This window comes from Spermophilus citellus (genome assembly GCF_964194105.1).
Source record: "Spermophilus citellus genome assembly, chromosome: 17".
In the NCBI taxonomy this organism is placed as follows: Eukaryota; Metazoa; Chordata; class Mammalia; order Rodentia; family Sciuridae; genus Spermophilus; species Spermophilus citellus.
The window spans coordinates 4,635,900-4,661,968 of NC_138199.1; the positions used below are offsets into that span (position 1 = coordinate 4,635,900).

Here is a 26,069-nt window from a genome sequence, read left to right on the forward strand (position 1 = left end):
GAAGGGTTGGGCAGGACAGGGACAGTTTGGTTGGGTGGCCCTGACTCCTCAGCTCCTGCTGCACTTCCTCATCTCACGAATAACATCCTAATGCATCAAACTGGAATTTTTTTCTACCTTGCCTTTCCTGGCATTTGGGAAGGTGTGGTGGGTAGAGGGTTTCAAAAAAAAAAAAAAGGTGAAATTAAATAACTATTTTATTTGTATTTAAGATAATACTATTAAATGAGCATTTTGCACATGGACACCACTGTGTCCACTTGGCCTGGTGGGAATCACTGCTGGTCTCCAGATGCCTGTGGGCCTCCGATAAGGGGTTCTCTACCAGGTTTTGAACTGCCCATTCAAGGAAGCAAAACATTTTTTCTTGGCACTCAAGGACTTTCCTGAGGCAACTAAAGTGTTAAATGTCCTGACCCAAGTTCCCAAAGGTTGTGATTTTAGTAGAGCCAAGAATGGTGGCAGTGATGTGGCTCCTCCAAGATCATGCAGCCTGCTGGGCAGGTGGGGCTCAAGCCAGGGGTCTCTCAAGTCCAGAGCAAATCTTTCTCCTCGTTTCTGTCTACCTCGGGGTCAGCCCTGGCCTGTCTGTGGTTTGGCCATAGCCGTGGTCACTCCACTCCCATCCAGACTGGGCCTAGCTGTCTGGGTCCCTCATGTGCAATGAGGTTTGTGGATGTAGGGTCCATGGACTAAGAGGAGGAAGCCTGTCTCTGCCCCAAGTCCTGTTCCCCAGCAGATCATGGAAGAGGGAACCTGTTGCCTACACTAGAAGCCGGGCCAGGATCTGTGTTCAGGGACCTATCTGAGTATCAAAGCAAAGGTACAGATGCTACACAAGGCTTAGAGTTTGCTCAACTGCAGGATCTCAGATTCTGAGTCTGGGTTTTTTAAAGGTTTTCATTCGCCCTCTGTGGGATCCTCCCGGCTCTGCTTGCGTACTTCAGGGACAGGGAGCTCACTACCTCCACCCTATCCCCCAGCCCCTGGCAGCCCTATAAGCTATTCCCAGACTCATGTCATCACTCTGTCTAAATGCTCCTCACCCCTCCCCTGCCTCTAGCAGTAGGTAGCATCACCTTTCAGGATTCTGTACCTGATCTTAAACAATGGGAGGAGACGCCTGGGCAGTGTTGTGGTCTCCTAATTGCTGCCTCCACACCCTGCGGCAGCCCCACCTTGCTGTCAGTCCTGAGCCAGGGCGGCACATGGCAGGCCCTGTGTTCTTGAGTCAGCTCCTTACCTGGCCCACAGCTGGTGACAGCTGGGCAGCGGGGCAGCCAGGAGAGGCCTGCAAGGGAGGGTTGCCTAGCAGCGTGACCTCATCAGTCCTGCAGGTTGCTGGGGCAGCCCACCCCCCCTCTATAGCCATGGCCCCCAGCCCTTACCTTTGACCGCCAAGATGACAGCCCCCACCACCATGATGATTGTCTGCAGGGCATCTGTGTAGATCACAGTGGCCAGGCCCCCTGTGGGGAACAAGGTTACTGGAGGTGGGGTCCCTTGGCCCCAAAGGCAACTTCTAGAGTTCCTGTCGGGGCAGCTGTTCCCAGATGTGCCCCCTACCCTTTCAGAGGTGGATGAGCAATGAGCTAAAGCACCTGGTCCCACTCCTTGGGGGGTCTCCCCCCCGGAGCCCACGGTGCTTCCTGTGCATCTCCTGGCTCTGCCCAAGCCAGTGGTGGGCAGGCCCTCCCTTCAGGCCCCTGCCCTGACCCTGTCAGAAGAACCATACCTGCAATGGTGTACAGAGCGGTGATGATAAGCGTGAGGATGGTGGAGAGGTAAAAGTTCCACCCCAGGCAGATGTGCACGAAGAGGGCCCCGGCGTACAGGTCGATCTGAGGAAGAAAGAGGTTTGGGGTAGAAGTCTAAGGTTACCAGGACCCGGCGGTCAGAGCCCTGGCGCTGCACTGACGGGCCATGTGACCTGGGAAATGCCCTTTCTGGGCCTGGATGCCCCTTGGATGAGGGAGGGGAGACCCCTGTCCACCCGCCCGCATCCTGGGGCTGTTGTGAGGGTGGGAGGAAGAAGCCGCCTCGGCAGCTGTGAGCCATGTGCAGATGTACCAGGGATGTACTGTCATTAATAAAGTCCAGGGTGGCCAGTGCCCACCAGAAAGCATGGTGTTGTTGAATTTGGTCACTTCCCAACGGATACAAAAGAGCCCCCTCCCCTCGCTTCCTAGAGTGACCCTAACAAGGAAGAGTCCAAGAGGAATTCATGGGGAGGCTCGTGAAGACTAGTGGGCCTCAGAAGACAGGTGCTGGGGGTGGGCGGGGAAGCAGAGTGGCTTATTGTCCACTCCCTCCCGTGAGGTTGGACCTGAAGCCAGAGTGCTCACAGGCATGTCACAGGCTAGGGCTGGTTACAGGTCTGGGCCTTCAGCTGTACTGTCCAGACATTGGGCCACATGCGAGTAGGAGTCTCAGTCTGGGGTTAGGCAGCCTTGATGCCGAAATCAGTCTTACAGACCATAATCTCATTGGGACCCGGGGCCAAATAATGAGTTTTACCCTGCCCCACCCCATTGCCATTCTGTGTTGGCTCAGTAGAGGGGGGGATTGCCTGAAATATAGCGTTGGGACCCTGAGAAAGCTGGGACAGGCCTGTGAGTCACTGGAGCCCCCAGCTGTGTGGAACACATTTGCACAAGACCTGGTCTTCCTAGAGCCCAAGAGGCATGGACCCTAAATCCTTTGATCTCCCCCAGAGCCTGGCCCAAGTTGGAGCAGCCAGCACTATCTTGAGCCAGGGACCAGAGCCCCTGGGACAGAGTCCAGGTAGGAACAAGATGGATTCCAGAGCCCATGTTCCCTACACTGCTTCCTCTGGCTCCTCCTTGCTCCTGGAGAGTACAGCCATTTGGGCTTGTGGCTTCAGAGGTGTGCATGAGTGTGCATGTGAGGGGTGGTTCAGAGAGAGATTGGGGAGGGGGAGGTTGGCTGAGAAGCCCAGAAATGCTAACTCTAGCCCCTCCTTGAAGGATTCTTTAAGTCCTCATCCCATAGGACGAGGAGAAATTGAGACCCCAAGTCAGTAAAGGGACTTCCCAAAGCCAGACCCTGGGCCAGAAGGTCTCTGGAAAGCCCACTGCAACAGACTGCCTGCCACTACCTGGCTGCCCTACAGCTGCTGCGGAGGACCCCTCTGGACCCCACATCTCTGGAATGGAGCCCTAGTCTATGCACCTGGTCTCCAGGCCCTGGTCACACCAGACTCACCATCCAGCACTTTTGCTGACTCTGGCCTCAGCTCACTAGCCCCATCTGCCCTGGACTGTCCCAGTCTCTGCCTCTCATTTTCAAAACTCACCATCCCAGACCCACACCTCTGCCCCTGGTGGATAGTCTGTCCTCCCTCCCTTCCTTCCATGGGAGCAGGCTTTGAAGAGCGCTGAGAGGTTGGGGAGGACCTTAGCTGAGTCCTCTCTGTAGGACTCTGCATGACGTAGGTCCCACAAGGGCACAACTCCCTGCAACCCCAAAAAGTCCCCTGGTGAGGACCTGCACACATCTATTCCTGCCTGACTCTCTGTTGCAACCCAAGCCCTCTTTGCTGAGGGTCCAACAAGCTTCTGCCTGGTAGAAGCTAAGACCCACATGGCCCTGGGTCTGTGTTCCTGGCCTGCTATGTCCCAGCCATACAGTTCTGAGCAAGTCACTTCACCCCCTGAGCCTCAGTGGCCCTCATCTGTAAAATGCAGCAGATGTGGAGTGAACAGTCACTTCTGCCAGACCAGCAGGAGCAGTGGCTTCTCCCTCTGCACAGCCCTCCCCAAGGGATGCTCTAGAAAGCTAAGCAACCTCTGAGGGGGCTTCCTCCTCTCTGGCCCAGGGGCAGCTGCAGAGTCTAATTGAACCCCCTGAAGACATTTTGGAGAGACCAAAATCAAGAGTTTGACCAAAGTCAAACTCACCCACTGTGGCATAACCCTGGGAACCAATCAAAAGGACAACACCAGGCAGCTGCATCCCTGTAGATAGGACACTCTCAAGAACCTCACTCCACCACCCAGCAGGACCACAGCCACTGCTCGGACCCCTGAGAAAACTCCAGGATGATGTCCAGGGTCCCGACTGGCCCACACTCAACCCCACCACTGCCCTACTCCTTCCCCGAGCAGGACTCCAACATGTCTGCCTGTAGGCTGCTCCCTCTATCTTATTCCCAGGGACTCTGCTGGTCCTCCACATCCCCGGTTGTCCCCAAGGAGACCTTTGTCTACTTGCCACCTTTGATAGATGACAAGTGTTCGTGTCTGTAGGCACAGTCCTGAGCATGTTGGTATTCAGAGCCTCATCTAATGCTGTGGCCCTCTGGCGGGTGGCTGTGATGGCCAACTGCACTCCTTAGATGAGGACATTTCGGCACAGAGAAGTTCATATTTTGCTCAAAGGCCTTGAGCAGCATGGGGCTGATCTGTGGGGCTCCCACAGCTTGGAACCCTAAGCTTCCCAGGTTCTGGGGTCTTCATTCCATTACCCAGTTGGTGGAAACTGTCCCCGACAAGGTGCATCAGCAACCAAAGGCTAGAGACGGCCTGGTGCTTCTGATCCCTTCATCTACTCCCTCTCCCTGTCCCCACCTGGCCACCACGGAGCCCTGCACTGATATCTATGAATTACTGTGTGATTGATTATCCTATTAAGTCGTCCTCTGTGTCCCCTGCCCAGGACCTTGCTCATTTCTTTAGAGACGATCACTATCTCTTGAGGGCTCAGAACAGAAACTTCTGGCCACTGCTGTGAATTCTTTCCCCAAACACTCCTGCACTCTTCCCCACCCACTGTGCTGCCCTTGGAGACCCTCACTGCTTCTTCCTGTACTGCTTGTTCTGGAGGAAACTCAGGGGATGCCAGCATTTACACCACACGAGAAATAAACACCACCTGCCCTGCCCAGCCCCAGGCCCTGTGTGCTGCTGGCTACCCCCCATCTGTCCCATCATGCTACCTTTTCCCCATGCCCCTTGCACTCCAGCCCCACCAGCAGCTCCCTGACTCCTTGTGTTTGCCAAACTCTTGCCCAGATAATGCAGCAAAGCTTGAATGTCCACCCCAGAGCGCCCCTGTCCCCTCTCCTCACTATCACCTCCCGAGTTGGCTTCTTGGCTCAGATGTTCACTGTTGCTGTGATGGTATTGCTCTGTCCAGGCATCACACCTATCTGGAAAGGGCTCATTGGGCTGGCCTGCTCACCTAGAGCCAGGCACACAGTAGGTGCACCATAGGTAAGCATGCTTCCAGAGATCAGAGGAAACTGCAGGCCAAATCCAGACCCACCTTATTCTACTCTTGACCACTGCAGCAGAGTTGAGGAGTTGGAACAGAGACCAGATGGCCCCCAAATCTCCAAATATTTACTGTCAGGCTCTTTGTGGAAAAAAAAAAAATGAGCCGACCTTGACTTATGTTAACTTATTCAGTTCCAGGAGGTGTGCCAGGCACCAACAGCCCTGGGGATGCATCAGGGAACAAAGACAAAAAATGGGGGAGATGGACAATAGACATTCTAAGTCAATGATTCTATGTAGGAGTAGGAAGGAGAGAGAAAAGGTAAGGGAGCTGTCCCCCTGGGGTAGGGGTAAAGAATTTAAAAAGCTTGAGAGAGGTTGAGGGAGCCAAGGGCACAGCTGGGGAGCAGGGCTCCAGGAAGAGGCCACACAGCAAGTGCTAAAGCAGGACTAGACCTGGCAGGTTGGTGGCAGTGCAAGGAGACCAGAAGGAGAAAAGGAAGAAGTGAGGCTGGTGGGGTTTTCAGTCCAAGTGGCACAGGGTATTGTGCCTGCTTTCCCTATTTTCCAGAAGTTAAATGGCCAGCCAGAGCTCACAGTTCCTCTAGATGAGCGCGGTGGTGATTCTCCATACCCTCCTACGGCTGCTCCTCCTGCCAGGCAGGTGCCCCTGCCTTAGGGATGGCTACAGGCCAGTTTTAGGACCTCTGTCAGGACAGGCTGCACCTGGGATGGCTTCTGGATGGGCGGACACATGAGATGTTCCTAAAGCTCAGCCTGGTGCGGTCAGGACCTCTGAGGGCCCGTAGAATGCGTGCACTTCAAATAGCTTCACTCCAAAGCCAGGAGCAGGGCAGCCCGAGTCCCCTCCCAAACCAAGACCAGCAATTAGCCTTGCTTCAGCTTCGCCCTCTGCCTCATCTAGGCAGCTCCCGCGTTGGTGCCGAAGCCTGGCCTTGATGTGACTGCTCACTCCTCTTTTCATAGCTGGGTCCTTTGAGTCACCCCATCACAAGGTGGAGTTTGGAGTGCCACATCCTGGCTATTTGGGGAGCAGTAGTGTAGTGGTCAGGCCCTTGGGCCTGGAGGCAGAGACCCGGGTTCTAACAGGCCTCTGCCTGGTGGCTGTGATCTTGGCCAGGGGTGCAGTGTGGGTCTCAGCGGTCACATCTGTACATGGGGAGGGAGGGAGGGAGGCCTGGAGACGGTAGTCTCTAAGGAGCTCTTCCCTCTGCTGCTCGGGAAGTTCCACCTTAGCCACTCACTTGAAGCCAGCTCCGTGTGACATCTACTCTGTACTGCCTAGATGTCAGCAGGGTAAACAGGGGTGGTGATGGTGAAGCAGCCTTGTACCCACAGCTCACCTTCCCTCCTTCACTAGACTCCACTAGGGCCCCCCACATGCATCCCCTCTTCTGTCTGTCCCCTGAAACCATTCTCTGGTTTGCCTCAGTCCCCGATACTCCCTATTACCTCCCTTCCAGTTTCTCTCTCTCTCTCTCTCTCTTTGATTCTGGGCAGGGATTGAACCTAGGGACGCTCAGCCACTGAATCACATCCCCAATCCATTTTCTATTTTTATTTTGAGACAGGGTCTTGCTATGTTGCTTAGGGTGTCACTAAATAACCCAGGCTGGCTTCGAACTTGTGCTCGTCCTGCCTCAGCCTCCTGATTCACTGGGATCACAGGCCGCGGGGCCTGGCCCAGCTTTTCTCTTCCCTGTTTTCCTATCTGATCTCTAAAGCATCTGACTGAGAGTGGCTGCTAGAATCTAGGCCTCCTGATCCGGCCACCCCCAGGCACATCCTACACACTGCCTGTCTCCCCTTTAGCCATTCTCCTCTGCTCCTCCACCAGCACCTCTTTCTCTGTGGGGGCTCCATTGAGATGCCACCTGCTGAGTTCCATCTGGCCGTGCCTGTCATTCCTATTTATCCACCTCACTGTAGTGAAGCCCAGGGCAGGTTGGGGACAGGGTGTTATTTATTTCTGTATCCCTGGCTTCCAGGGAGGTGGGATTCAGGAAAGGGATAAGAGGAGGAAGAGTAGCAGGGGAAAATTCAGAACTTGGTCTCAAGGGCAGCCCAAGGCCAGGTCCTTCCAGACTCGAAAAGGAATCCCTGAAGGAAAACCGTATCTAGTGAAGATGGTGGTGTGATGTTTGCTGGTGAAACTCCCCCTAAACCGGACCACAGTAATAACAAGACGCTCTGAGGACGTCCCCCGGCCCCAGCTGCTGGGTGGTCGCCCAGCACAGAGCACAGGGGGAGGTCAGGCTGAGGCTGCAGAGGGGACACCAAGGAGGGAGAGCAGCAGACCAATGCCCAGTCCCACCACAGACAGGGCCCCTTGAGGGCTCTGGTGACGCTCTCCGTGTCCTGTTCTCAGGTAGTCCTTCTCCCCACAGCTCCTGCTGACCAGAGAGGCCCTGGCCTCCATTCCTTCCACTAAATCATGCCAAGCTTCCCCTAAGGAGGGAGCCAGACCTTACAGAGCACAGTCCCTAGAGGAGACATCAGCCCTCATCCACCCTGACTGAGGTCCTGAGAGGTGGGCTCTGTCACCCTTTCTTATACGGAAGGAAACTGAGGCTCGAGAGGCTCAGTGACTTGTCAAGGTCGCTACCTGAGCCCACATCAGGCGGCCCCAACTCAAGCTTGTTCAGAAGCCTGGATGCCCCCGGGGAAAGTTAAGAGAGTCTGAAAGTCTGGTAAGAGCTTGGGTCAAGTTCCTTCCTTTTCCTGGGCCTCAGTTTCTCTCTCTGTAAAATCAGGGTCTTGGACAGGGAAAACCCCTCTGATCACCATCCCCTGAAAGGTGGGATTACTGCTCTTTAATATTCACAGATCCAGGCCCTGAAGGAAATCTGAAGCCACCGGGCTGCCACCAGCAGTCTGGGCGGAAGGCCGGAGGTCTCCTGGGTGCAGGAGCAGAACCGGCCGGGACCACGCAGGCTTTGGGCGCCCTCTAGTGGGAATCCTGGCTGACTTTGCTGCTGGTTCCAGGGAAGATGCCCAGGTCTAACCCCTCCTGTTCTGCCCCACTAGGGCAGGATGCTGTGTGACTCTAAACAAGTCATGGGACTCTCTGGGTGATGAATGAGGTGGATTTCAGGTCCGTTTCAGGGGCCCCAGATCAGGGATGTTTCCAGGATATGCTGGTAAAAGGTGGGGCTGGGGGGCAACTCACCGAGATCTTGGTGAAGACAGACAGCAGCAGGGACAGGACAGACAGGTACATGCGTATGCGCTGGCCTCCAAAACGTTTCTGAATGTATTCAGGCAAGGTGACAATCTGGGGGACATAATGGGCAAGAAGAGCTAAACACTCCTCAGAGACCATGACAGGTGTCCAGGGCAGGGGCCCATCCCAACCATTCTCCCTCTCCCTGGACACACAAAGTGGCCATGATCCTCTCGAGGGCAAGACCAGGAAACTTGCTCCTTACAGTCCCAGCCCCAGGCCCTGAATTCTAGGCTGAGTTTAGACAGGTTGAGGTTGGCTCTTCAGGGCTGAGATGAGAAACTGATTGTAGGAGCCACAGCTGGGAACAGAGGGACAAGTTTGGAGGCTGTTGCAACAAACCCAGAGGATCTATGATGAGGCTGGACAGAGAAGATGGCTGTGGGGGCAGAGCAGGGGGCGAGCAGGAAGGTGGGATCCACTGGCTACGGGACTGAGGCTAAAGGGGTGGGTGCAATCAGGGATACTGAAGGCAGGTGTGCCACCCAGCTGTTCTGCCCAGTGCCACCCTGCTCTGCCACCCAGGTGTGCAGTCCAGATGTGCCACTCAGCTCTGCTGCCCAGGTGTGCAATCCAGGTGTCCCACCTGTCAGTGTCAGGGCAGTGGAAACTAGTCACAAAATAAGCAGGCGGAGGTCTAAGTGGGTCGGCCTTACCCAGCTGGTAAGAATCTCAGCTGGTCTAATAGGAAAAACCTGGCTCTGAGGGTTCACCAGCTGGTCACAGAGGCTGGGGAGGATGGGCCCACCACTCACCTCTGAGGAAATATAAATGGGCACGAATATCCACGCCAGAGCCAGCAGCACGTACGTGGCCTGCGGGGATAGGGAAGGTAAAGATCATGTGTGCAGATCCCCGAAGCCTTGCCCCTGAGACTACTAGATGACCCAGGGACCCCAGATCCATCTGACTTGTGAGAACCTGGGTGGCCCCTCCCTGCCTCTGGGCCTCTTTGGCAGATGGGTGGGGCCAAGGCCAAGAGCCCCCTTCCGGTCTCACTACAGCATCCCAAAGACCATGTTGCCCAAGGAACACCCCTGCCCAGAGCCTGTCTGGACAATGGCTGACACGTGTTCTTGGGAGTTGCCCACCTTCAGGGTCCAGCCAAAGTTGCTGGACTCTCTGTCCCAGCCCTCCCTCAGGCTGCACACGCCCTCTCCACGTGCTCACATTCCACTCAAAGCCTGCCACAGCCAGGCCTCCTGCTGCACCAGAGCCCGCCAGTCCAACAAAGAGGCCAGAACCTTCACTGCTGGCGAACAGGGAGGCTCCAATCTGGAGGGGAAAGAGGAAAACCAATCAGCACAGGCTTCAGCCACCAGCCCCAGCCTGGACCCAACAACATCTCCTTGTACATCGCAACCTAAGTGGGGCCCCATTCCCACTGTACACATGAGACGACGCCCAGGGGTATTCGATGATGTACCAGCCACGCTGCTAAGGAGCATGCAAAGACTGCTCTTTATGCAAATCCCATCTGCTTGACCCTACCGGCCCGCCCCCAGTTCAAGGATCTCCTGCCAGCCTTAGGCCTATCCCATGGAGCTGACCCTGGGCAGTGACCTTAGATTAGGAAGACAGTAAGGTGATATCAGGGGTGCAGATGCCAGCTGACCTAAGGCCAGATACAGTCCCACGGACAAAGGGAAGGCTGTGTGAAAAGTCAGAGTTCACTCACTGGCCACCACGTCATGTCTCGGCCTGCCAGGAAGTAGCCGTCCACTGTGCTCCTCCTAGCTCGACAAGATGACTGCAGGAACAACAGAAAGAAAAGGTGAAAATTGGAACCTTGTGCATTGTTGGTAGGAATGCTGAATGCTGCTGTTGCTAGTTTAAAAAATCAAGCATGGGATTGCCATGTGACCTAGCAAATTCCATGCCTAGGTATATATGCCCAGAAGAACTGAAATCAGATGTTCGCAGTCAAAACTTACCTAGAAATGTTCGTTAGTAGCATTATTCAAAATAACTGAAAGTGGAATCTACCCAAATGCCCATCAACTAATGAGCGAATAGATAAACTGTGGCATATGCTTACAATGACAATTTGGTCAGCAAAATGAATAAAATTATCCCGCTCCTGACACCAAAAAGGGGAGGGGAGTAGCTGGGCACGATGGCACATGCCTGTCATCCCAGCGACTTGGGAGGCTGAGTCAGGAGGATTGTGAGTTCAAAGCCAGCCTCAGCAAGGGCAAGGTGCTGAGCAACTCAGTGAGACCCTGTCTCTAAATAAAATGCAAAATAGGGCTGGGAATGTGGCTCAGTGGTCGAGTGCCCCTGAGTTCAATTCCCAGAACCAAAAAAGGGGTGGGGGGGACCGGAATGAAGTTCCGACACAAGCTACAACTTGGATTTTATGCTAAAACATTATGCTAAGTAAAAGAAAGCACACACAAAAACCACATATTATATGATTTCACTTACATGAAATGTCCTGAATAGGTAAATCCGTGGAGATAGAATGTAGATTTCCAGTGGATGGGGAATAGGAAGAATAGGGAGTGATGTCTAATAAACACAGAATTTATTTTTGGAGCAATGAAAATGTTTTGGAGCTAGATAGAAGTGATAATTATACGATTTAAAGGTACTAAATGTCATGAATTGAACAGGTTGATACAGTTAAATGACTCGGGGTGGGGTTCAGAGGATTGAACCCAGAGTCACTCTACCACTGAGCTACACCCCTAGTCCTTTGTATTTATTAAAAAAAATTATTGGTGCTTTATATTATACCTAATGGTGGGATTTGTTGTTAAATATTCATAGATGTACACAATGTAGTCATATCATTTGGTCAATATCCTTCCCCATTTAAAAAAATTTTTTTTAGTTGTAGTTGGACACAATACCTTTATTTTATTTATTTTTATGTGGTGCTGAGGATCAAACCCAGGGCCTCGCACATGCTAGGCGAGCACTTTACTGCTGAGCCACAACCCTAGCCCCAATTTTTTATTTCTTATTTGGAGACAGGGTCTCTTGCTAAGTTGCTGAGGCTGGCCTTGAATTTGTGATCCTCTTGCCTCAGCTTCCCAAGTCACTAGGGTTCCAGTAGTTCTGAAGGTTAAAACCACAACATCTGCTTCTGCTCAGTGCTGAGGAGGGCCTTGTGGTAGAGGGCATCTCGATGGCCAGAGCATGTGAGAGAGCAATCCCCTGGTGAGGCAAGACGCCAGGGAGCAGCTCAGGGCAGGCTCACTCGCTCTCTAACCACCCGTTCTCATGAGAACTGACTGCACAAGACCAGCGATAACCCCTTTTAAGAGCAGTGCCCCCAATCACCTTAGTACTCTGCACTAGATCCCACCTCTTTGATCATGATTATGATCATTCTTTGGAATTCTTTGTCTGATATTTCATCTACTTCAATATCCTTGGGACCAGTTGCTGGTGAATTATGAACGTTAGGAGGCGTTGTGTTACCTGGGTTTTCCACATTTCTTGTATTCCTCTGTTGGGTTTTTATGCATCGGTTGGGATGGATTTCTCTCCTACTCCTATGTGGGGGCCTTTTTAGGGCAGAACCCCATTTTACCAAGGTGTCCTAGTGTGATCTAGATGGAGATCACAGGGGGTGGTATCCACAACCTTTGTGTTGATCTTCTGTTTCTTTTTTTTTTTTTTGGTTTGGGGTTTTTTTTTTTTGTCTGTGAGTGGAACCCGAGGGCCCAAAAAAGTTTGAGTGTCATTAATTTGTGTGTGCAGCGAGGTGCACTATCTTTTGGCTGAATTTGGTTCATCGGCAGAGTCTCTACCCTGTGAACCTGGGTCCTTGCAGGTCCCCAGCACTTCACAGAAGAGGGGAAACAAACAATAGCAACAACTGATGCAAAAATAAAATGAAAATACAGCATTCGATACCAGGTTCCCACTATGACATCTACAACATTGATTATCACACACACACACACACAAAAAAAACAGGAATGGCAGGTAGACCCCACCTCTTAAAAGTTCCACCAACTGAACACCACCACACTAAGGACCAAGCCTCCAACACACGAAACTTTGGGAGACTAGTCACACCTGAACCATGTCAGGGACAAAGTCACACGTGGCTGGAGGCTGAGAGGACCACAATGAGGGTATACCCATCACCTTGATGATCCTGTGGACCCCTGGATCCCAGTGCACCTGAAGCCTTCCCTATTATGAGACTTCTCTGTATTTCTGCACTTTGTTCTTAGAGCTCATTTGAAAGTGGTTTTTAAAAAATCACTTGTTAACAGATTCCTTCATGATGCAAAGGTTCTGCTCGGAATCTCTCCCTCCAGGGCAGCATCTCCTCCTTAAGGCTCTCCTCCTTGGGCTCCCTGAACTGTACCATTCAAGCATCTGTGCAGAGCTTCACCTGACCTGCTTGCTTGGTCTGCTTCTGAACTGTGAGCACTTGGGCTGCCTCTGTGGGAGACAGACCCAGGGCCCTCCCTGACTTGCTCTTTTTGGCATGCTCTGTGGCCAACAGCACCCAGCTCAGCCAGCGTGACCTGCCTAAGGGCCAGGGAAGAACTTCCGCAGCCCTGATGCTGGGGGCACGGAGCTACATCTCAGAGCTGGGAGAGGGGAGTCCTGGGCAGCAAGGCAAAAGGAATAATATCACAGGTATCCAGAACATCCTTCTCAGGTGTGTTCTTCCAGATAAATACCCTCCCTGGCTGGCTTCTTCCCTTCTCTATGTCTTGCTGACCTCCAGCACCTGGTCCTCATTTTATCTCCCCCAGAAAACTGCCACCACCTGTTCTGCCCTCTACAAGCATACCATTCTCTGACTTTGTAGCCTTCAACTCTTCCAGGAATGTAGTACATATAGAGCCATCCCCTCCTACCCACAGGGTATGCATCCCAAGACTCCCAGAGGAAGACCCCCAGAGGGTGCCTGAAACCACCGTTCATTGGTCATTGCCCTATATATTCTATGGTTTTTCATATACACACTCTTAATGTGGTTTCCATCTTAGCTAAGCACTGTGTCATACTGTGGCTATAACTTTTGTAGTTTGAGGTGTGGCAGCAAAACTAGTAAGAATTTATTTTTCTCCACAATTCATGGATGCAAAATTAATTTTTTTATATTTTTAATATATATATATATATATATATATGACAGAAGAATGCATCACAATTCTTACTACACATATAGAGCACAATTTTTCATATCTCTGGTTGTATATAAAGTATGTTGACACCAATTCGTGTCTTCATACATGTACTTTGGATAATGATGTCCATCACATTCCACCATCCTTGCTAATCCCCTGCCCCCTCCCTTCCCTTCCCACCCCTCTGCCCTATCTAGAGTTCGTCTATTCCTCCCATGCTTCCACTCCTTACCCCACTATGAATCAGCCTCCTTATATCAGAGAAAACATTCGGCATTTGGTTTTCTGGAATTGGCTAACTTCACTCAGCATTATCTTCTCCAACTCCATCCATTTACCAGCAAAGGCCATGATTTTATTCTATTTTATTGCTGAGTGATATTCCATTGTGTACATATGCCACATTTTTTTAATCCATTCATCCACTGAAGGGCATCTAGGTTGGTTTCACAGTTTAGCTATTGTGAATTGTGCTGCTATAAACATTGATGTGGCTGTATCCTAGATCAAGGAAAGGGATAGCTGGGTCAAATTGTGGTTCCATTCCCAGTTTTCCAAGGAATCTCCATACTGCTTTCCATATTGGCTGCACCAATTTGCAGTCCCACCAGCAGTGTATGAGTGTGCCTTTCCCCCCACATCCTCACCAACACTTGTTGTTGTTTGTCTGCATAATAGCTGCCATTCTGATTCGAGTGAGATGAAATCTTAGAGTAGTTTTGAATTGCATTTCTCTAATTGCTAGTGATGATGAACATTTTTTCATATGTTTTTTGATTGATTGTACTTCATCTTCTGAGATGTATCTGTTCAGGTCCTTGGCCCATTTATTGATTAGGTTAATTGTTTTTTTGATGCTTAGCTTTTTGAGTTCTTTATATACCCTAGAGATTAGTGCTCTATCTAATGTGTGAGGGGTAAAGATTTGCTCCCAAGATGTAGGTTCTCTATCCACCTCACAGATTGTTTCTTTTGCTGAGAAGAAACTTTTTAGTTTGAGTCCATCCCATTTATTGATTCTTGATTTTAATTCTTGAGCCAAAGGAGTCTTATTAGGGAAGTTGGGGCCTAATCCCGCATGATGGAGATTAGGGCCTACTTTTTCTTCTCTTAGATGAGGGTCTCTGGTTTTATTCCTAGGTCAGCAAAGTAGCAGGATATAAAATAAACACTCATAAATCAAAGGCATTTCTGTATATCAGTGACAAATCCTCTGAAAGGGAAACAAGGAAAACTACCCCATTTATAATAGCCTCAAATAAATAAATAAATAAATAAATAAAATACTTGGGAAAACTTAATGAAAGAAGTGAAAGATGTATATAATGAAAATTACAGAACCCTAAAGAAAGAAATCAAAGAAGACCTTAGAAGATGGAAAGATCTACCTTGCTCTTGGATAGGCAGAATTAATATTATCAAAATGACCATACTACCAAAAGATTTAAAATTCCGATCAAAATCCCAATGGCATTCCTCATAGAAATAGAAAAAGCAGTCATAAAATTCATCTGGAAAAATAAGAGACCTTATAAAGAATCCTTAGCAGAAGAGTGAAGCAGGTGGCATCACTATACCAGACCTTAAACTATACTCCAGAGCAACAGTAACAAAAACAGCATGGTATTGGCACCAAAACAGACTGGTAGACCAATGGTACAGAATAGAGGACACAGAGACTAACCCATAAAATTACAATTATCTTATATTAGACAAAGGTGCCAAAAACATGCATTGGGGAAAAGATAACCTCTTCAACAAATGGTGCTGGGAAAACTGGAAATCCATAAGCAACAAAATGGAATTAAACCCCTATCTCTCACTACGCACAAAACTCAACTCAAAATGGATCAAGGACCTAGGAATAAAACCAGAGACCCTGCAAGATTAATTTTCTGAAGATCTTATCAATTTCACTGCTAGATCTTTTTTTTCTTATTGAGAACTTTCACTTAAAAGGAGCACATTATGGCTTCTCTTTGGCATGTCCAAATTGCCAGTATCACTACTCTTGTGCTTTGGGGCCATGATTAAATAAAATAAGGGTCACTCCAACACAAGCACAGTAATACCATGACAGTTGATAAGGTAACCTACTAAGCTACTAAGCAACAAATGGGTGAGTGTCATGGAAATGCTGGATGAAAAATGCATCACCTTTTGGGCAAGATGGAGTGGGACAGCCTGAGATTTTGTCACACTTCTGAAATTACACACAAATTTAAAACTTACAATTTATTTATTTATGGAACCATCCATTTAATATTATCATATCTCAGGTGACTGAAACTGTGGAAAGTGAAACCTCAGATGAGGGGGGACCATCGTAGTTTGCAACACATTTTCATATCCATTGTCCCCTGGATCCTTGCAACAGCTTTGAGAAGTGAGCGGCACTGACATCCACATTATGTATTTGAGGAAATTTGAGCCCAGGGAGGATAAGTAACTTGTCTCAGGCACAGGCACAGCCTGCAAATTGGGTTCCCAACCACTACAACCAAGCAATTACAGCGATAAAGCAAGTGGAATGATTTTTGGGGGGTTTCTCAGTGCATATAAAAGTTATGTTTACACTATTAGGTGAACAATAGTATTATATCTAAAAAACCAATGTATATGCCTTAATTTAAAACACTTTACTGCTGAAAAATGCCAAAGCTCATTTGAGTTTCAGCAAGTCCTAATCATTTGCTGTTGGAGGGTGCCACAGTGTGGATACTGAATGTCTCCCTAAGGCCCATGTTTTAAGTGTGGTCCCCAGGATGCTGCTGTTGGTGAGGCCTGGTGAGAGGTCCTTAGGTCATTGGGGATGTGTCCTTGGAGGGGATTGTGGGATCCAGATTCTTTCCAAGTCGTCGTCTTTGTTCCCTGGCTTGCGATGTATGAGGATTTGATCTACCACACATTGCCAACATGCCGCAGGCCAAAAGTAATGGGCCAATTAATCATGGACTTGAAACTCCAAAACTGTGAGCCAAAACCAACCCTTTTTTCTTTATAAGTTGATTATCTCAAGTATTTTGTAATAGTGGTGGAAAACTGAGTCACGCAAAGGGTCTTGCCTAGATGTTGGTGGCTGTTGACTGACAGATAAGGTGGTGGTGGTAGCTGAAGCCTGGGTGTCTGTGACAATTCCTTAAAATAAGACCAGTGAAGTTTGCCATGTCCGTTGACTCTTTCTTTCACGAAAGATTTCTCCTTAGCTTGTGATGCTGTTGGACAATATTTCACCCACAGTAGAGCTTCTTTCAGAATCGGAGTTGATCCTCTCAAACTCTGTTGCTGCTTTATCAATTAAGTCTGGGTAACATTTTAGATCCTCTGTGGTCATTTCAACAATGTCCACGGCATCTGCATGGGGGGGGGGGACTCCATCTCATGAAACCACTTTGTTTGCTCATCTATAAGAAAAACTCCCTGTCAATTACACTTTCACCATGAGATGGCAGCAGTTTAGTCACATCTTCAGACCCCACTTCTAAAATCTCAGTTTTGCCACTATCCCCCCACATCTGAGTTCTTCCTCCATTAAAGTCCTGAACCCCTCAAGTCATCCACGATGTTTGGAATTGACTTCTTCCAAATTCCTGTTACTGTTGATATTTTCGATTTCTTCCCATGAGTCACAAATGCCCTTAATGTCATCTAGGATGGTGAGTCCCTTCAAGGTTTAATTGATTTTGCCCAGATCCATCAAAGGCATTACTATCAAAGGCAGCTAGAGCTTCGTGAAATGTACCATTGAAATAACAATTGCACGTCAAAAGTACTCCTAGAACCATGAGCTGCAGGATGGATGTTGTGTTCATAGGCATGAAGGCAGGATTAATCTTGTGCCTCTCCCTCCCAGCTCTTGGGTAACCAAGGGTGATGTCAGTCAATCATATTATGGACGGGATCTATTTCTTTTCTGAGCTGCAATTTTCAAGCGTGAGATTAACTAAAATACTCAGTAAACCATGCTGCACAGCGATGTCCCTTCATCTGGGCTTTGTGAGGGGCAGAGTGGCAAGCAAGCATTCCCTTGGGGCCCAGGATGGTCAGTGCGGTAAGGGAACATTGGCTTCAACTCAGGTCACCAGCTGCATCAGCCCCTACCAAGGAGTCAGCCTCTCCTTTGAAGCCAGGCGTTGACTTCTCCCTGGCACGAGAAGGTGGCATCTTCTTCTAACCTGAGGCTGTTCCATCTCCATTGGCAATCTGATGTTCAGAGCAGCCTCTTCCACCAGCTGTGTGGGCTGGATCCTCCACATCACTGGCTGCAGCTTCTCCATCAGCACCTGGCACTTCTCCTGGGCCCTGGGTGTCATGGAGACAGCTCCTCTCCTTAAACCCCAGGAAGGGTTTGCCTGCTTGTAGCTTCTCTACCGCAGATTTCTTGCCCTCTCAGCTGCACAGAATTGAAGAGTCATGGGTCAGCCCTTGGTATGCAGTGGTTGGCTTGATCTGCTACCCAGACCTCTCATCCTTTCTCCATATCAGCAACAGCCTGATCCACTCCTTGTTTGTGTGGTCCCTGGAGTGGCGTGCTTAATTTTCTTCAAGTGTTTTTTTCCTTGGTGTTCACGACTTGTCTGACAGCTTGGCACAAGAGGCTTTGCTTTCACCCTAGTTCATGCCCTCCTTGCAGAGCTTAAGTATTTCTAGTTTTTGATTTAAAGTGAGACATGCACAGGGCTTCTTTTTTTTCATAATCTAATCATTTTATTTCTGAATATTCTTGCACTGTCTCACTCATGAGATTTTGGGGGGCACTGCATATCCATACCTTAACATTTCACCCCTGGCCCAAAAAGTTCATGCCCATTTCCTAATGCAAAATACATTTACTTCATTTCCAAGAATCCCATAGTCTTTTTTTTTCTTTTTTTCTTTTTTTCTTGGTTGTTCACAACATTACAAAGCTCTTGACATATCATATTTCATACATTAGATTCAAGTGGGTTATGAACTCCCAATTTTTACAACAAATGCAGATTGCAGAATCACATCGGTTACACATCCACAATTTTACATAATTCCCTATTAGTGACTGTTGTATTCTGCTACCTTTCCTATCCTCTACTATCCTCCCTCCCCTCCCCTCACATCTTCTCTCTCTACCCCATCTACTGTAATTCATTTCTCTCCTTGTTTATTTCCCATTCCCCTCACAACCTCTTATATGTAATTTTGTATAGCAATGAGGGTCTCCCTTCATTTCCATGCAATTTCCCTTTTCTCTCCCTTTCCCTCCCACCTCATGTCTCTGTTTAATGTTAATCTTTTCTTCCTGCTCTTCCTCCCTGTTCTGTTCTTAGTTGCTCTCATTATATCAAAGAAGACATTTGGTATTTGTTTTTTAGGGATTGGCTAGCTTCACTAAGCATAATCTGCTCTAGTGCCATCCATTTCCCTGCAAATTCCATGATTTTGTTATTTTTTAGTGCTACGTAATACTCCATGGTGTATAAATGCCACATTTTTTTTATCCATTCATCTATTGAAGGGCATCTGGGTTGGTTCCACAGTCTAGCTATTGTGAATTGTGCTGCTATGAACATCGATGTGGCAGTATCCCTGTAGTACGCTCTTTTAAGGTCTTCAGGGAATAGTCCGAGAAGGGCAATAGCTGGGTCAAATGGTGGTTCTATTCCCAGCTTTCCCAGGAATCTCCAAACTGCTTTCCAAATTGGCCGCACCAATTTGCAGTCCCACCAGCAATGTACAAGAGTACCCTTTTCTCCACATCCTCGCCAGCACTTGATGTTGTTTGACTTCATAGTGGCTGCCAATCTTACTGGGGTGAGGTGGTATCTTAGGGTGGTTTTGATTTGCATTTCTCTGACTGCTAGAGATGGTGAGCATTTTTTCATGTACTTGTTGATTGATTGTATGTCCTCCTCTGAGAAGTGTCTGTTCAGGTCCTTGGCCCATTTGTTGATTGGGTTATTTGTTATCTTATTGTCTAATTTTTTGAGTTCTTTGTATACTCTGGATATTAGGGCTCTATCTGAAGTGTGAGGAGTAAGATTTGTTCCCAGGATGTAGGCTCCCTATTTACCTCCACAGGGCTTCTTTTTACTTGAACACCTAGAGGCCATAGAGGGTTATTAACTGGTCTCATTTCACTTCTGTGTCAGGAATAGAGAGGGAGAGAGATGGGGAATGTCTGGCTGGTGGAGCAGACAGAATACATAATATTTATCCATTAAGTTCGCCATCTTATCTGCAAAGCGATAGTGCCCCAGTTACAATAGTCACATCAGAGACCCTGATCTCAGATCGCTGTCAGAGGTACGATAGCGATGAGAAAGTTTAAGATATTTCAATAATTACCAAAATGTGACACAAAGTGAGCTCACATGCTGTTGGAAAACGGTGCCCTTAGACTCACTTGCTCAACACATGTTGCCAAACAACTTCATTGGTAAACAACAACAACAACAACAACAACAACACTTTATCTAGGAAGTGGAATAAACCAAGGTATGTCTACACAGAGCAGAGCCAGGGCCAGAAACCAGAATCACCAATGGCCATCACGGGGCCACTTGGTATTTAGTATTCAATCACTTCATAATTAATTTCAGTTACTGCTGCTGCTAACCACTACCACAACCACAGGGCCACGTCCACTACCACCAACCACTACAATCACCATCACCATTCCCACCATTCCCACCACCACCACCTCTCCACCTCCAACCACCATCACCACCACCACCACCTCTCCACCTCCAACCACCATCACCACCACCACCACCTCTCCACCTCCAACCACCATCACCACCACCACCACCACCTCTACCACCTCCAACCACCTCCAACCACCATCACCACCACCACCACCTCTCCACCTCCAACCACCATCACCACCACCACCATCACCACCACCATCACCTCTCCACCTCCAACCACCTCCAACCACCATCTCCACCACCACCACCTCTACCACCTCCAACTACCATCACCACCACCACCATCACCACCACCATCACCTCTCCACCTCCAACCACCTCCAACCACCATCACCACCACCACCACCTCTACCACCTCCAACCACCATCACCACCACCACCACCACCTCTACCACCTCCAACCACCATCACCACCACCACCATCACCACCACCACCACCTCTCCACCTCCAACCACCATCACCACCACCACCACCACCACCACCACCACCTCTCCACCTCCAACCACCATCACCACCACCACCACCTCTCCACCTCCAACCACCATCATCACCACCACCACCACCACCACCACCACCTCTCCACCTCCAACCACCATCACCACCACCACCACCACCACCTCTACCACCTCCAACCACCATCACCACCACCACCACCTCTCCACCTCCAACCACCATCATCACCACCACCACCACCACCACCACCACCTCTCCACCTCCAACCACCATCACCACCACCACCACCACCACCTCTACCACCTCCAACCACCATCACCACCACCACCACCTCTCCACCTCCAACCACCATCACCACCACCACCACCTCTCCACCTCCAACCACCATCATCACCACCACCACCACCACCACCACCACCACCTCTCCACCTCCAACCACCATCACCACCACCACCACCACCACCTCTACCACCTCCAACCACCATCACCACCACCACCATCACCACCACCACCATCACCACCACCACCACCTCTCCACCTCCAACCACCATCACCACCACCACCACCACCACCACCACCACCTCTCCACCTCCAACCACCATCACCACCACCACCATCACCACCACCACCACCTCTACCACCTCCAACCACCATCACCACCACCACCACCTCTCCACCTCCAACTACCATCATCACCACCACCACCACCACCACCACCACCTCTCCACCTCCAACCACCATCACCACCACCACCACCTCTCCACCTCCAACCACCATCATCACCACCACCACCACCACCACCACCACCACCTCTCCACCTCCAACCACCATCACCACCACCACCACCACCACCTCTACCACCTCCAACCACCATCACCACCACCACCATCACCACCACCACCACCTCTCCACCTCCAACCACCATCACCACCACCACCACCACCTCTCCACCTCCAACCACCATCACCACCATCACCATCACCACCACCACCACCTCTCCACCTCCAACCACCATCACCACCACCACCACCTCTACCACCTCTAACCACCATCACCACCACCACCACCTCTACCACCTCCAACCACCATCACCACCACCACCACCACCACCACCTCTCCACCTCCAACCACCATCACCACCATCACCATCACCACCACCACCACCTCTCCACCTCCAACCACCATCACCACCACCACCACCTCTACCACCTCTAACCACCATCACCACCACCACCACCTCTACCACCTCCAACCACCATCACCACCACCACCATCACCACCACCACCACCTCTCCACCTCCAACCACCATCACCACCACCACCATCACCACCACCACCACCACCTCTCCACCTCCAACCACCATCACCACCACCACCATCACCACCACCACCACCTCTCCACCTCCAACCACCATCACCACCACCACCATCACCACCACCACCACCTCTCCACCTCCAACCACCATCACCACCACCACCACCTCTCCACCTCCAACCACCATCACCACCACCACCACCTCTACCACCTCCAACCACCATCACCACCACCACCACCTCTACCACCTCCAACCACCATCACCACCACCACCACCACCACCTCTCCACCTCCAACCACCATCACCACCACCACCATCACCACCACCACCACCTCTACCACCTCCAACCACCACCACCACCACCACCACCTCTACCACCTCCAACCACCATCACCACCACCACCACCTCTACCACCTCCAACCACCATCACCACCACCAACACCACCATCTCCAACCACCATCACCACCACCACCACCTCTACCACCTCCAACCACCATCACCACCACCAACACCACCATCTCCAACCACCATCACCACCACCAACACCACCACCACCTCCAACCACCACCACCACCACCACCTCCAACCACCATCACCACCACCACCACCTCTCCACCTCCAACCACCATCATCACCACCACCACCACCACCTCCAACCACCATCACCACCACCACCACCACCACCATCTCTACCACCTCCAACCACCATCACCACCACCACCACCTCTCCACCTCCAACCACCATCACCACCACCACCACCACCTCTCCACCTCCAACCACCATCACCACCATCACCATCACCACCACCACCACCTCTCCACCTCCAACCACCATCACCACCACCACCACCACCACCACCTCCAACCACCTCCAACCACCTCCAAACACTTCAACCACTCCTACTGATACCCCTACTAAAGTCGATCCCATGGCAGCAGCAGGGTCCTCTCCCATACAGGCCCCTTTGATAGGAGACTTCACCCTAGGAGGTAGATGGTGACTCCATCTTACAGATCAAGACCCATCTTACACCAAATCCCAGAAAACTGGAGAGGACATGGCAGATCCCCCATTCCCCAGCCTCTTAGACCAGGGATTATGGAAGAGAAGAAGGAACACTCGTTTTTCTTGGGAAAATGTCAGAGCTCTGGGATGCCACCTGGGGAGCTCTGGGGGTGAGGAGGTGGAGCCGACCTCTCCCAACCCTAAATGAGGGGCAGTGAAGTGAAGCATGGCTCACAGGTGTCACCTCCTTACCCGGTGGGAGAATCTCAAAGGTCAGCGTCACAAATATCCTAAAGAGGAGCTTCCTCCTGTCAGGCAGGCCTCCTAAGGCCCAGCCTCCCGCAGCCTTAGCTTCTTCAACTGCACATGAGGTTGGTCTTTTCTGGGGGCTGTTTGGTGGATGGGGTACGGGGAAGGGCCTGCCCCTGTGCCTGCATAGTAGGGACCCTGCTGTCATTATAATCTGCAGATGGGGTCAAATCACCTGTCTCTTATGGAGCAAGAGAAAGGACTTATGAACTAGGGTTTTCCTGGGGAACCCATTAAAAATGAAGATTCCCCAGGCCCTCATGGTCCTCCCTGCCTTAGGATTCTGACCCAGAAGCTCTCGGGTGCAGCCAGACAGTGGGCAGCAGGCCACCAGGGGAGACCGATGAGACCTAGTTTGCCATCCCGAGCAGCCACCCTGAGAGCCTGGCTCCCACAAGTTCTCTCACCCATATGCCCACGGCTACATTCAGGACAAAGTAGACAGCGATAACAACGATGTCAGTCACGCTCAGTTGTGGTCCGGGAGCATGGAGGTCGCTGGTGGAGTTGTCAGCCATCATTCTGTAGCAGGTGCCAGCTCCGAGCCTGAGTGACTAAAGACAAAGCAGGTTGGAAAGGGCTTTCTGACCAAGAATGAATTGATCATTAAACCAAAGGAAGACAGTGGCATCTCCAGCCCACAACGTAGCTGCGTGCAGAGCGACTGCTTCCAAGTGCACTTCTGTCTCTTTCGCCCCCCTCCTAGAGGGCCAATCCCAGAGTGCAGGAGTGGAGACAAGGAGTGGGGACAAGGAGTGGAGCAGCAGGAGGGGCTTCCTGAAATTCAGAGGGAGTTGGGGGGAGAAGAAAGGGAGCTGAGTGGATCTAAAGGAAATCTCTCTGGGATCTAATACTCCCAGAGATCAAGGGCCATTGCCTAACAGATGGTTTGGGCTATATTTAATTCGTATAAGAAGCATGGGGAGTTGATCCCTCTGGGGACATCACTGTGATGGGCAGTTGTCAGAATGAGCAGACTGAGATAGGCTAGGAATGGTGGCTCCTGCATCATGCTTCACCTTCAGCAGTAATGGCCCCGTCTCAGAAGTGTCCCCATGTCAGACAATAAGTCCTGTTGTCAACATTTCAGCTCTTTTCCTGGCCCAGTGAGACAGGCCCGAGCCTTTCCATCTGATCATCCATTTGGCATCCTGTGACCAACAGGGTGGGGCACCCACTATTTATCAAACCCTGAGGACTTTGCTTCACTTTTCTGTACGTGTCCCCCCATGTCATGTTCAAGGCCATAACACAGCATAGGTGACATCTCATCCTAGATAAGGAAACAGAGGCCAGGAGACTGGGTCCATCTGAGTCATCTGTCATGACCTAGCCATTCAAAGGGGTAGAGCTGGATTCAGCTGCAGATCTGGCTCCAAGTCTCCACCAGTCTCCACCGTGGTGACAATGACAGCTCTGGTTCCATTTGCATTCCATCAGGGCTCCCTGCTGAATCTTCATTTTTAATGAGTTCCCCAGGAAAACCCTAGTTCGTATGTCCTTTCTCTTCCTCCATGCTTAAATTCGTGTCTGGGGCTGGCTGGCCATATCACACCTCTGTCTAGCGACAGACTTTGCTCGTGGCTTTGCAAAGGATTTGGAGTTTAACCAGACGCGGACACGCAGTACTTCCAGAAGTGTTAATGAGTGAGAGGCTATTGCCGGGAACACCCTGGCCTGAAAATCCAACTGTGCCGTTACTTGGCAACACTGAGGGGGGAGTAAAGGTTAATCCTTCCCATGTAGGACCAGAAATGGGAGTGGGGAATGAGTCACTACTGATAGTAAATCTCAGGCAGGCTCCACTCACCCTTCCCTAGCTTGCCTTCAACCAAGGAGTTTCGGATGAGGTTGACTTCCAAGCGATTGCTTCAAATGTATTGTAAATCAAAAGCTCAATTTGCAATGGTCTGAAGGACCCAGCTGGGTCATACACAGATTTATTAAATCTGCCTCATTAAGATAAAGGGCCTGAACCAATAGCATTTCATCTGCTCTCCTTGTTGGGTCTCAGAAGGAAATAAGCCACTTACCGATAATTGTACTGTCTTCCAATCAAAAGTCCTATGGACAGGAAGCTGATTCTGCCCTGAAGTACAGAGACAGGAAAAGGATGGCAGAGGAAGACCTGGCCGCATCTGCAGGGGAGAAATGCCACCCCCACCCCTGAGCCCAGCCACATGCACATGCTCTCACCCCAGGAGACTGGGTATGATGGCACTGGGGACCCAGCCCTGCTGAATGACTTGGCCCCAAAAAAGATGAAGATTCTCTTAGCCAAGAAACCATCCGTATCCCATGTTTTAGTCTGTTTTCTGTTGCTATAACTACACACAGGCTGAGTAATTTTTAAAGAATCAAAGTTTACTTAGGGCACAGTTCTGGAGGCTGGGAAGCCCAAAGTCAAGGGTCTGTATCTGGCGACTTCCTTCTCGTGGTGTGGACTCTGCAGAATCTGGAGGTAGTGCAGGGTCCCACCCGGGTCAGGGGTGCATTCAAGAGTCAGTGCAACATTCTACTGTAAAATAAATAAATAAAGTTAAAAAAATGAGTCAGTGCTAGAGCCACCTTTAGAACAGCCCCACATTATGACCTAATCACCTCTGAAAAGTCCCACATGGTCCCACCATTACCATATAACTTTGAGAAGTTCAGCTTCTGAAACTTTCAAACCAAAGCACCATGCCACTTCAAGTTGCATATATCCCAAGAG

General features: G+C 50.3%; 1 protein-coding gene across 3 annotated transcripts in view; it reads right to left on the reverse strand.

Moving 5' to 3' along the window:
* Nucleotides 1-23,877, reverse strand: part of SLC5A10 (solute carrier family 5 member 10) — a gene marked incomplete at its 5' end in the record, with an annotated part of 66,931 nt that extends 43,054 nt beyond the window's left edge. Inside the window, 7 exons of one of the 3 annotated variants that reach the window (XM_081272542.1) lie at nt 1,389-1,469; nt 1,736-1,841; nt 8,428-8,532; nt 9,237-9,296; nt 9,652-9,756; nt 10,160-10,231; nt 23,764-23,877. In XM_081272542.1, coding sequence (XP_081128668.1) covers nt 1,389-1,469; nt 1,736-1,841; nt 8,428-8,532; nt 9,237-9,296; nt 9,652-9,756; nt 10,160-10,231; nt 23,764-23,877 — 643 coding nt within the window. The remainder of the gene's footprint in view (nt 1-1,388; nt 1,470-1,735; nt 1,842-8,427; nt 8,533-9,236; nt 9,297-9,651; nt 9,757-10,159; nt 10,232-23,763) is intronic. The other 2 variants (XM_081272544.1, XM_081272543.1) reach the window with 2 other exon arrangements.
* Between the last annotated feature and the right edge of the window lie 2,192 nt (nt 23,878-26,069).